The sequence below is a fragment of the Salmo trutta genome, chromosome 13, assembly GCF_901001165.1.
Source record: "Salmo trutta chromosome 13, fSalTru1.1, whole genome shotgun sequence".
NCBI lineage: Eukaryota > Metazoa > Chordata > Actinopteri > Salmoniformes > Salmonidae > Salmo > Salmo trutta.
Genome location: NC_042969.1, coordinates 41,556,370 through 41,569,579, shown reverse-complemented (window position 1 = coordinate 41,569,579; position 13,210 = coordinate 41,556,370). Strand labels below are relative to the sequence as shown.

General features: G+C 42.4%; 1 protein-coding gene across 2 annotated transcripts in view; it reads left to right on the top strand.

The window, feature by feature from the left end:
- Positions 1-8,424, top strand: part of LOC115205787 (vascular endothelial growth factor receptor 3-like) — an 8,633-nt gene extending 209 nt beyond the window's left edge. Inside the window, exons 1-3 of one of the 2 annotated variants that reach the window (XM_029772102.1) lie at positions 1-43; positions 6,943-7,019; positions 7,356-8,424. The exon at positions 1-43 is cut by the window's left edge and continues 209 nt beyond it. In XM_029772102.1, the coding sequence (XP_029627962.1) occupies positions 8-43; positions 6,943-7,019; positions 7,356-7,548 (306 nt within the window). In that variant the 5' untranslated portion in view covers positions 1-7 and the 3' untranslated portion in view covers positions 7,549-8,424. Of the gene's footprint in view, positions 44-6,942; positions 7,020-7,352 lie in introns of both variants that reach the window. The other variant, XM_029772101.1, reaches the window with a different exon arrangement.
- Positions 8,425-13,210: the final 4,786 nt, after the last annotated feature.

Below are 13,210 nucleotides of genomic sequence, written 5' to 3'. Positions count from 1 at the left end.
GCTACCAATGGAAACGACCTGGTATAAAACCCACAACAACGGAGTAAGATCTGTCTCTCCTGCACTCTCTCTTCATCTCTCTATTGTTGTGTCTCTCCATCTTTCTGTCGTTGTATCTCTCTGTCGTTGTATCTCTCCATCTCTCTGTCGTTGTATCTCTCCATCTCTCTGTCGTTGTATCTCTCCATCTCTCCGTCGTTGTCTTTCTCCATCTCTCCATCATTGTATCTCTTCATCTCTCCATCCCTCTATTGTTGTATCCCTCCATCTCTCCATCATTGTATCTCTTCATCTCTCCATCTCTCTGTCGTATCTCTTCATCCCTCTATCATTGTATCTCTTCATCGTTGTATCTCTTCTCCCTCTATCCTTGTACAGTATTTTCTCATCTCTCATCCCTCTATCGTTGTATCGCTCCATCTCTCCATCATTGTATCTCTCATCCCTCTATCATTGTCTCTCCATCATTGTATCTCTCATCCCTCTCTCATTGTCTCTCCATCATTGTATCTCTCCATCCCTCTATCATTGTCTCTCCATCATTGTATCTCTCCATCCCTCTATCATTGTCTCTCCATCATTGTATCTCTCATCCCTCTATCATTGTCTCTCCATCATTGTATTTCTCCATCCCTCTATCATTTTCTCTCCATCATTGTATCTCTCCATCCCTCTATCATTGTCTCTCCATCATTGTGTCTCTCCATCCCTCTATCATTGTCTCTCCATCATTGTATCTCTTCATCTCTCCTTCCCTCTATTGTTGTCTCTCCATCATTGTCTCTTCATCTCTCCATCCCTCTATCGTTGTATCACCATCTCTCCATCATTGTATCTCTTCATCCCTCTATCGTTGTATCTCCATCATTGTATCTCTTCATCTCTTCATCCCTCTATTGTTGTATCTCCATCTCTCCATCATTGTATCTCTTCATCTCTTCATCCCTCTATCATTGTATCTCTTCATCGTTGTATCTCTTCTCCCTCTATCCTTGTACAGTATTTTGTCATCTCTCCATCCCTCTATCGTTGTATCGCTCCATCTCTCATTATTGTATCTCTCATCCCTCTATCATTGTCTCTCCATCATTGTATCTCTCATCCCTCTATCATTGTCTCTCCATCATTGTATCTCTCCATCCCTCCATCATTGTCTCTCCATCATTGTATCTCTCATCCCTCTATCATTGTCTCTCCATCATTGTATCTCTCCATCCCTCTATCATTGTATCCCTCCATATCTCCATCATTGCATCTCTCCATCACTGTATCTCTTCATCTATCCATCCCTCTATCTCTTCCTCCCTCTATCATTGTATCTCTTCAACTCTCCATCCCTCTATCTCTTCCTCCCTCTATCATTGTATCTCTTCAACTCTCCATCCCTCTATCTCTTCATCTCTCCATTGCTCTATTCAAACGCCAAATGTCAAACAGTTGGTGACATTTAGTCAAATCTCTCCTGAGAGGCTGTCCTGTCTAATAACTGTCTGTTGCTTAGCGATCCAAGCTGGTCTCCAGTTATCTAAACAGGTCAACATGTTAACTCTCTCGGGTATGTGGGACGAAATCGTCCCACCTAGTCAACAGCCAGTGGAATCGAGTGGCACGAAATACAAAAACCTTAAAAATGCTATAACTTAAATTTCTCAAACATATGACTATTTTACACCATTTGAAAGATAAGACTCTCGTTAATCCAACCACATTGTCCAATTTCAAAAAGGCTTTACAGCGAAAGCAAAACTTTAGATTATGTTAGGAGAGTACCCGGCCAGAAATAATCACACAGCCATTTTTCAAGCTAGCATATATGTCACAAAAACCAAAACCGCAGCTAAATGCAGCACTAACCTTTGATGATCTTCATCAGATGACACTCCTAGGACATTATGTTATACAATACATGCAAGTTTTGTTCAATCAAGTTCATATTTATATCTAAAAACAGCTTTTTACATTAGCATGTGACGTTCAGAACTAGCATACTGTTAAAATAGTTTGATCTCTTGATGATAATAATCAATTGTCACGAATCCCACCGAAGGTGGCTCCCCTGCCTGCTCGGGCGGTGCTCGGCGGTCGTCGTCGCCGGCCTACTAGCCGCCGCTGATCCCTTTTTCCTTTTCGTTTGGTATGTCTGATTGTTTGCACCTGTTCCTCATTTGGTTCTCTTGATTTATGGTTATTTAAGCCTGTGTAGCCCGCCCAGGTTTGTGCGGGATTATTTGCGTCAGAGTGTGTTTTGTTATTGGATATGCTGGCGATCGACTAGTGTTGTTTTATGTGCGTGCTGTGTACCGGTTGTTTTGGGCACTTCGCATTTCACGCCGTTGTGTTGGCGTCGACCGTTTTTGTTGTGTTACGGAATAAACACATTATTTCCTTACCTCTGCTCTCTGCGCCTGACTCCTACCACCACTCCTAGCATTTACTGACATCAATAATCAATTCACCTTGATTAATGCCCAAGGTTTGTAAGACAATGGGTTAAATAATTAGGCAAGGACTCAGCTTTCTGCAGCTTTATTCAGAGAACGTTCTGAGGTCAGGATAACAAAACAGTCATTTTATAGTTCTTGCTTACTTACGCACATGCATTTACACACAAACTGTTGGTGACCTGCATCCCCCATTGACTTCCCACACTGTTTATCACTACCTAGCTCAGCCTGTTCCTTTCCCTCAAGGTTAGGAACCCTTTGAAGTTTTACTCCCTTTACCATCTGTCCCCTGCTCTCTACACGAATTACATACACACATTTCTTTCCCTCTCCAGTGGTTCCTGGACTTTCTGGGACTAATCAGACCAATCGATCACTACATTGATCATTACATTGATTATTCATTAACCATGCTGTATGACCAATAATTCATCATGGTTTATTGATTCATTTACCTTTATTAGATAATTCTCTTATCACATACCCACCGAAAACTTCCGGTGAATTTACTAAATTACTCTTGATAAACAATTACAAAATACATAATTATTTAAAGAATTCTAGATACAGAACTCCTTTATGCAATCGCGGTGTCAGATTTTAAAATAGCTTTTTGGCAAAAGCACCTTTTGCAAAATTCTGAGTAGATAGCTCGGCCATCAAGGCTAGCTAAACAGACACTCGCCAACATCGAGGCTCAGTAAACTCGGAATTACTAGTAGAAAAATTGGATTACCTTTGCTGTTCTTCGTCAGAATGCACTCCCAGGCCTTCTACTTCAACCACAAATGTTGTTTTGGTTCAAAATAATCCATAGTTATGTTCAAATATCCTCCGTTTTGTTTGTGCGTTCAGGTCCCTATCCGAAGGGTGACGTGCGGACGCATGTCGTGACAAAAAAAATCAAAATATTCCATTACCGTACTTAGAAGCATGTCAAACGCTGTTTAAAATCAATTTTTATGCTATTTGTCTCGTAAAATAGCGATAATATTCCAACCGGGCGACGTTATTTTCGTTCAAAGGCTGAAAGAAAAACATGGCCACTTCTCGGTGCCGCGCATCTCCTGTCTCTGAGCCACCAGCCTGACCACTCACAAACAGCGCTCCTGTACCTAGCCCTGAGACAGCAGAGATCTCATTCCACTTTCTGGCGCCTTCAGAGAGCCTATGGGAGCCTTAGAAATTGTCGCGTTACAGCAGAGATGCTGTATTTTTGACAGAGATGCCACAGAAGCACAAGAAATGGTCAGAGAGGGCACTTCCTGTATGGAATCTTCTCAGGTTTTGGCCTGCCATATGAGTACTGTTATACTCACAGACACCATTCAAACAGTTTTATAAACTTTAGAGGGTTTTCCATCCAAATCTACCAATTATATGCATATTCTCGTTTCTGGAAAAGAGTAGTAACCAGTTTAAATCGGGTACGTTTTTTATCCTGCCGTGAAAATACTGCCCCCTAGCCCTATTAAGCTGGTCTTCAGTTGCCTTAACAGATCAACACGTTAAGCTGGTCTCCAGTTATCTAAACAGGTCAACATGTTAAGCTGATCTGTTTAGGCAACTGGAGACCAGCTTAAAACTTCTTGGGGCTATGTGGGACGTTAGCGTGCCACCCGTGGCGCACCCTATCAACAGCAGGTGCATTTCAAGAGCGGCAAATTTGAAACCAAATAAATGTCAAAATTCAAATTTCTCAAACATACAACTAACTTACAGCCTTTGAAAGATAAACATCTTCTTAATCTAACCATGTTGTCCGATTTCAAAAAGGTTTTACGGGGAAAGCATAAATTTAGGTTATGTTAGGAGAGTACATTGATGATAGCTGTGTGTAATGCATTGTCGATTCAAAGACGGGCGTCACCAAAACCATAAAATCAGCTAAAATTATGCACTAACCTTTTACAATCTCCATCAGATGACACTCCTAGGACATTATGTTAGACAATGCATGCATTTTTAGTTCTATCAAGTTCATATTTATATCTAAAAACAGCGTTTTACTATGGCGTTGATGTTCAGGAAATCGTTTCCCTCCAATACCGGCAGTCAAGTCATGACAACAAAATAATTAATTAATATTAGAAAACATTGGTAAAATATTATATTGTCATTCAAAGAATTATAGATTTACATCTCTTGAACGCAATGGACTTGCCAGATTTAAAATTAACCTTACTGGGAAATCACACTTTGCAATAATCTGAGCACTGCGCCCAGAAAAATACGCATTGCGATACAGACTAACCGCCATGTTGGAGAGATCTAAAATCGAAAATACTATGTAAATAATCCATTACCTTTGATTCTCTTCATCAGATGTCACTTCCAAAGAATCCCAGGTCCATAACGAATGTAGTTTTGTTCAAAAAAGCTCATCATTTATGTCCAAAAACCTCCGTGTTGTTAGCACATGATCTAAGCCAGCCGGACTTCACTTCACATCACGAACGGAAAAAATATATTTACGTTCGTTCAAACATGTCAAACGTTGTATCGCATAAATCATTAGGGCCTTTTTTAACCTGTTAGGGTATAGGGGGCAGTATTTTCACGGCTGGATAAAAAAATGTACCCGATTTAATCTGGTTACTAATCCTACCCAGTAACTACAATATGCACATACTTATTATATATGGATAGAAAACACCCTAAAGTTTCAAAAACTGTTTGAATGGTGTCTGTGAGTATAACAGAACTCATTTGGCAGGCAAAACCCTGAGACAGATTCTGACAGGAAGTGGATACCTGATGTGTTGAATTGACTTTAAGCCTATACCATTGAAAAACAAAGGGAAGGAGGAATATTTTGGCACTTCCTATTGCTTCCACAAGATGTCCCCAGCCTTTACAAAGTGTTTTGAGTCTTCTACAGTGAGATCTGACTGAAGAAGAGCGTTGGAACGGCGATGGCCCATTAGACACCTGGCGTGCGAGTTGATGGTGGGTACTCTCATTCCGAAACGTTTTAAAAGAGAACCCAATGGTCCGCCTTGAATTTTATTCATGTTCTGGTTAAAAAAGGCCCTAATGATTTATGCGATACAACGTTTGACATGTTTGAACGAACGTATCGCATAAATCATTAGGGCCTTTTTTAACCAGAACATGAATAAAATTCAAGGCGGACCATTGGGTTCTCTTTTAAAACGTTTCGGAATGAGAGTACCCACCATCAACTCGCGCGCAAGGTGTCTAATGGGCCATCACGTTCCATGGCTCTTATTCGGTCAGATCTCACTGTAGAAGACTCAAAACACTTTGTAAAGGCTGGTGACATCTTGTGGAAGCAATAGAAAGTGCCAAAATATTCCTCAGCCCCTTTGTTTTTCAATGGCATAGGCTCAAAGTCAATTCAACACATCAGGTATCCACTTCCTGTCAGAATCTGTCTCAGGGTTTTGCCTGCCAAATGAGTTCTGTTATACTCACAGACACCATTCAAACAGTTTTAGAAACTTTAGGGTGTTTTCTATCCATATATAATAAGTATATGCATATTCTAGTTACTGGGTAGGTGTAGGAGGCAGTTAAAAATGGGCACATATTTTTTCCAAAATTCTCAATGCTGCCCCCTAGCCCGTAGAGGTTAAGCTTTGACTATTTCCCCGAGGTTTGTAAGACCCTGGGTTTAATAATAGTTAGGCAAAGTTTCAGATTCTGCAAAAGGTTTGTTGTAGTTTATTCACGAGAGCTCTGAAGTCAAAAACGCATACACAGTCATTTTATAACTCTCACCCCCACCTGCGTGCACACACACACACACACACACACACACACACACACACAGTTTATCACTTTTCTACCCGCCTGGCAGTTTCTAGCCGTATCTCTCCTCCCCAGATTAGAGGGGCCTTGGAAAGGCCCTCTTTCCTGGTACCAGTTTTCATAGTTACAACCAGGTCATGTGTAGGTCAATTGTCCTTTGTTTTCTCAACCATCCATTTCTCACCCTTAACTTGTCTCACACATACATTATTGGATTATAGTCTTATAATTCTAATACATTTCACATAGTCTTATAATTCTGATACATTTCACATAGTCTGATACATTTCAGGGTGGAATTCTTTAGTCATTACTTTAAACATATACATTCCTTTATCACATGTTGACCTGTTTAGGCTGGAAACTGGAGACTAGCTTAACATGTTGACCTGTTGCCAGCCTCAACAGTCTTCAGCTGCTAGCCTAAACAGGTCAACATGTTAAACTAGTCTCCAGTTATCTAAACAGGTCAACATGTTAAGCTGGTCTCCAGTTATCTAAACAGATCAACACGTTAAGCTGGTCTCCAGTTATCTAAACAGATCAACATGTTAAGCTGGTCTCTAGTTATCTAAACAGGTCAACACGTTAAGCTGGTCTCTAGTTATCTAAACAGGTCAACATGTTAAGCTAGTCTCCAGTTATCTAAACAGGTCTACAGACTAAGCCCTTGACTTGTCGTTATTGAATGTGATGCTGATGGACTGCTGTGTTCTCTCCCCAGGACAACCAGACAGACAGTGGGATGGTTCTGGCGTCAGAGGAGTTTGACATGATCCAACATGAACACAGAGGAGCCAAGTATGTTTAACACACCAATAACATCATGCCCTTAAAATGACAAGGCGCCTATCTGTCTGTGTGGGTCCTGTCTGTTTTTTGAAAATGTTTTTAAAAAACTGGTCAGAAAATAACAAAAGCATATCGTCCTAAGAGCTGTCTCCCCTCCCCTCCCCTCCCCTCCTCTCCTCTCCTCTCTTCTCCCCTCCCCTCGCCTCCTCTCCTCTCCACTCCCGCCCACCTCCTCCCCTCTCCCCTCCCGCCCACCTCCTCCCCTCTCCCCTCCTCGCCCACCTCCTCCCCTCCTCTCCCCTCCTCTCCCACCTCCGCTCTTCTCCTCCCCTCTCCCCCCAGTAGTACAGAGCGCCTGGTGGTGGTAGAGTCCAGCGGTAGCTCCGTTAGTTCCAGACACCGACCAGCCTTCCTCTCCCAGCTCTCTGGCCAGACCTTTTACAACAACGAGTACGGTCAGCTGTCAGAGGAGGGCAGGGTCCTGGACTTCTTCTCCTCCCCTGATGATACAGGCTGCCTCGCATCCTCCAACCTGTGACGTCATCATCTCAGTGGGCTAGCCCCTCCACTTCTAATCTGTGATGTCATCATTATCATCATCACAGTGGGCTAGCCCCTTCCCCTCCAACCTGTGATGTCATCATCATCATCATCATCATCACAGTGGGCTAGCTCCTCCCCCTCAAACCTGTGATGTCATCATTATCATTATCTCAGTGGGCTAGCCACTCCTCCTCTAACCCCGGATGTCATCATTATCATAATCTCATTGGGCTAGCTCCTCCCCTCTAACATGTGATGTCATCATTATCATAATCTCATTGGGCTAGCTCCTCCCCCTCTAACCTGTGATGTCATCATTATCATCATCACAGTGGGCTAGCCCCTCCCCCTCTAACCTGTGATGTCATCATTATCATCATCACAGTGGGCTAGCCCCTCCCCCTCTAACCTGTGATGTCATCATTATCATCATCACAGTGGGCTAGCTCCTCCCCCTCTAACCTGTGATGTCATCATTATCATCACCACAGTGGGCTAGCTCCTCCCCCTCCAACCTGTGATTGACTACAGTGGATTCTAACAGTTTGGAATCCTAACTGAATATTGCTACTTCACTATTTTTCAAGAAATTAGCAATATTAATTGTGGATTCCAGTCTTGCTAGCCACAAGGGTTGGGAGTATATTGTAGTATACTCCTTCCCCTCTCTATGGCCTACCGGCACATACTGGACTGAGCCGTCTGTATCTGCAGTTCTCTAACCAAACACTGGGTGGCAGTAGTATGTCAAAACCAAACCCAAAGTATTTTATATCGACCACAGTTCAGATTTGTATCTTTATACAGAGTAAGCTTCTTTTGTTTATTTGTACAAAAATATGAAAATAAAAAAGGCAATATATCTTCTTTAGTCATGTCTCACATCTGTTATTTTTTTTATTATGATCGCGATATGGGAAGAGTCCGAACTTTAAATTACAGTATGTGAGTCTGATCTGTTAGTACAACATCTCATGATTAGGTCACTGTAGAGTGAGGAGGAGGGGTGTTCAGAGAATGGACTGGATTTATGAATGAAGACCAGAGATGTAATGTAGGAAGACCAGATATGTAATGTATGAAGACCAGAGATGTAATGTATGAAGACCAGAGATGTAATGTATGAAGACCACTTTATAGGGAATAGAGTGCCGAGTGGGACAGAACAAAGGTGGGGGAGCATCCATCCACCTGACTGAAGGAGGGATGAGGGTGAGAATAAAGGAGGCATCAACGATGGCGTTTTGACAAAGATGACAGCGTAAAAGCCTCTTGCCATAATGTACTTGTGGTCTCAGCTGAGATAGAACAACGGAGATCAACGACATGTGGTCTCAGATATCTGCAGTCAGTTAAACTATTGCCGCCCTATCAATGATGGGCGTAGGACTGGTGACGAAGATGAGGTGACAGCGTAAAAAAAACAAAAAAAAACAGACACAGCTAGCTACATGTGGACTGAATCAGTGACCTGAAGTCAACATTTCAACATTGCTAGGTTAACACACGTTGGCAGAGTGGAACTATAGAATTACAATGAGTTCCAGTTCTATGGATGGAATGTTCCCAGTAAAGTATCAAACAAATACGTCAGTATATAACATTTTTTTTAAAGTCCGTTTTATGCAACACGTTTTCATTGGCTTGGAATATTCCAGGCCGATTGAGTAAGGACAGCGAGTAACTAGATCATCACAAAATCATCGTCTCTAAAAAGGAAGGAGATTGAAAGTATGAGGTCAGTGGTTGTCTGTTGTCATGAGGAAGTAGGAACTAGAACACCGTGGTTGCTAAGGTAACTTTACTGGTAGTACAATGGGTTGTTGCAGTGATGACACGTCATCGGATTCTTTCATAACAGGAACATGTCTGACCTAGTCCAGAAATACCCGTTTTAACAAAGACTTCAATGGCCTTCATCTTAGTTGGCATGGTAGCGACGAGACCATTGATAAAGAACATAATCTCGACGGAATCCAAATGGCACCCTATTCCCTGTGTAGTGCACTACATTTGATGATAGCCCTATGGGGCCTGGTCTAAAAGTCATGCGCTACATTGGCGATAGGGTGCCATTTGGGATATAGCCCTTATAACTGAACAGTTCCCTCCCTTCCCACAGAAACCCTGTAACAACGTCAAAAGGATAATACCGATTGTTATCAATTACAAATAAAAAGAACACGACACATTTACATACAGACAGTGTAAAATATAAGACGAAAGTAAGAAAATACTATTCTTTTGGCAAAAATGAGACATCCGAATCCTAAAAAATTCTCAAAGTAAAACAAAATTTGTAAAAAGCAAGAACAATTTCAGAACAAAAGGATTTGACACAAGGACATCAAACAGATAGTACGGTCAGTCACAATGGATTAGGGAAACATTCTATAAAAAGGAGAGGGGGCAGAAAACATTGACCACTGATTGCCAACGTTGTTGCTGGTCTATAATTCAGTCAATACCGTCACAGATTCAGCATTATGAAATGAGAATTAGAAAGCCCTGGTTCAGTCAACATTGAAAAAAACAACAACAAAAAAAACATTTACAGAACGTTGAGAAGATTTGATTTTGCATTTGTGAGACACGACACGGGCTTCACAAAACGTAAAGGCACAACTTATGATCTTCCTACAGTCGACCATCCATCCCGTTGCCGTATGGGGAAACATAATGCCAGTCTCTATCTCAATAGTCTAAAGTCTTGTCTCCTTTCCTTAATCTGCTCTGACAGATGAAGGAATGTATGTCTCAGTGGGTAGAGCATGGCATTTGTAATGCCAGGATGGTGGGTTCGATTCCCGTTGGGGCCTCCCATAAAGAAAATGTGTACCATGAATGTTTTGGAAAAGATCGTCAGCTAAATGGTATATATTATTATTCTAGCAGGTGAAGGAGAGGAAGCCTGTAGACTATTGAAATACGCCCTTCTGATGTTATAAATACGTTTTATGGGGGTGTAGTGATACGTAGTGATGCGTCCTCAGGACAGCGTAATGATATGTCCTCAGGACATCTTTCCTATCTGGATCTTCTTCCAGGCCTCGGAGGCTGTGAATATACAGGAGTCTATGATGCCTGCTACCGTGAACGTCCCTCCGATGATAGCACAGATCTGGAGGGGAAAGGGAGGACAGGTTAGGGTTATGGGTTAAGGTCAGGGGTTAGGGTTGAACCAGGATGTGGACATGAAGCTAGGGGTTAGTGGTTAGGGGTTAGGGTTGAACCAGGATGTGGACATGAAGCTAGGGGTTAGGGGTTAGGGTTGAACCAGGATGTGGACATGAAGCTAGGGGTTAGGGGTCAGGGGTTAGGGTTGAACCAGGATGTGGACATGAAGCTAGGGGTTAGCGGTTAGGGGTTAGCGGTTAGGGTTGTGGTTGAAGATAGGGATAGGGGTTAGGGTAAATTACCGTAGTTATGAACCGGTAGAGGGGTTGTCTCTTCTCTGTGTACTTGACTGTGATTGGACTGAGGTCATAGCGGTACCAGATAGCTGGCATAATCCTTCCTGTGTGGCTATTGGCTACGTACTCCTGCAGGGGCGGGACAAAGAGAGAGAGGTGACATGTTTACTGGTTGGTTACAATATGTAATGTTATTATTGGCTACGTACTCCTACAGGGGCGGGACAAAGAGAGAGAGAAGACATGTTTATTGGTTGGTTACAATATGTAATGTTATTATTGGCTACGTACTCATGCAGGGGCGGGACAGAGAGAGAGAGAGAGAAGACATGTTTACTGGTTGGTTGCAAAATGTAATGTTATTATTGGATGTACACAGTGAGTACTGTCTAGAGAACACCTCCATACTATGGGATGTACACACTGAGTACTGTCTAGAGAACATCTCTATACTATGGGATGTACACAGTGAGTACTGTCTAGAGAACACCTCCATACTATGGGATGTACACAGTGAGTACTGTCTAGAGAACACCTCCATACTATGGGATGTACACAGTGAGTACTGTCTAGAGAACACCTCTATACTTGGGATGTACACAGTGAGTTCTGTCTAGAGAACACCTCTATACTATGGGATGTACACACTGAGTACTGTCTAGAGAACACCTCTATACTATGGGATGTACACAGTGAGTACTGTCTAGAGAACACCTCTATACTATGGGATGTACACAGTGAGTACTGTCTAGAGAACACCTCTATTCTACGGGATGTACACACTGAGTACTGTCTAGAGAACACCTCTATACTACGGGATGTACACACTGAGTACTGTCTAGAGAACAGCTCTATACTACGGGATGTACACACTGAGTACTGTCTAGAGAACACCTCTATACTACGGGATGTACACACTGAGTACTGTCTAGAGAACACCTCTATACTATGGGATGAACACACTTTTTTTTCACCTTTATTTAACCAGGTAGGCAAGTTGAGAACAAGTTCTCATTTACAATTGCGACCTGGCCAAGATAAAGCAAAGCAGTTTGACGCATACTACAACACAGAGTTATACATGGAGTAAAACAAACATACAGTCAATAATATAGTAGAAAAATAAGTCTATATACAAAGTGAGCAAATGAGGAGAGATAAGGGAGGTAAAGACAAAAAAGGCCATGGTGACGAGGTAAATACAATATAGCAAGTATAACACTGGAATTGTAGATTTGCAGTGGAAGATAGTGCAAAGTAGAAATAGAAATAATGGGGTGCAAAGGAGCAAAATAAATAAATAAATACTGTAGGGGAAGTGGTAGTTGTATGGGCTAAATTATAGATGGGCTATGTACAGGTGCAGTAATCTGTGAGCTGCTCTGACAGCTGGTGCTTAAAGCTAGTGAGGGAGATAAGTGTTTCCAGTTTTAGAGATTTTTGTAGTTCGTTCCAGTCATTGGCAGCAGAGAACTGGAAGGAGAGGCGGCCGACGGAGGAATTGTCTTTGAGGGTAACCAGAGAGATATACCTGCTGGAGCGTGTGCTACAGGTGGGTTCTGCTATGGTGACCAGCGAGCTGAGATAAGGGGGAACTTTACCTAGCAAGGTCTTGTAGATGACCTGGAGCCAGTGGGTTTGGCGATGAGTATGAAGCGAGGGCCAGTCAACGAGAGCGTACAGGTCACATTGGCGGGTAGTATATGGGGCTTTGGTGACAAAACGGATGGCACTGTGATAGACTGCATCCAGTTTATTGAGTGGGATATTGGAGGCTATTTTGTAAATGACATCGCTGAAGTCGAGGATCGGTAGGATGGTCAGTTTCACGAGGGTATGTTTGGCAGCATGAGTGAAAGATGCTTTGTTGCGAAATAGGAAGCTATATCTAGATTTAACTTTGGATTGGAGATGTTTGATGTGAGTCTGGAAGGAGAGTTTACAGTCTAACCAGACACCTAGGTATTTGTAGTTGTCCACATATTCTAAGTCAGAACCGTCCAGAGTAGTGATGCTGGACGGGCGGGCAGGTGCAGGCAGCGATCGGTTGAAGAGCATGCATTTAGTTTTACTTGTATTTAAGAGCAGTTGGAGGCCACGGAGGGAGAGTTGTATGGCATTGAAGCTCGTCTGGAGGGTAGTTAATAACACAGTGTCCAAAGAAGGGCCAGAAGTATACAGAATGGTGTCGTCTGCATAGAGGTGGATCAGAGACTCACCAGCAGCAAGAGCGACATCATTGAT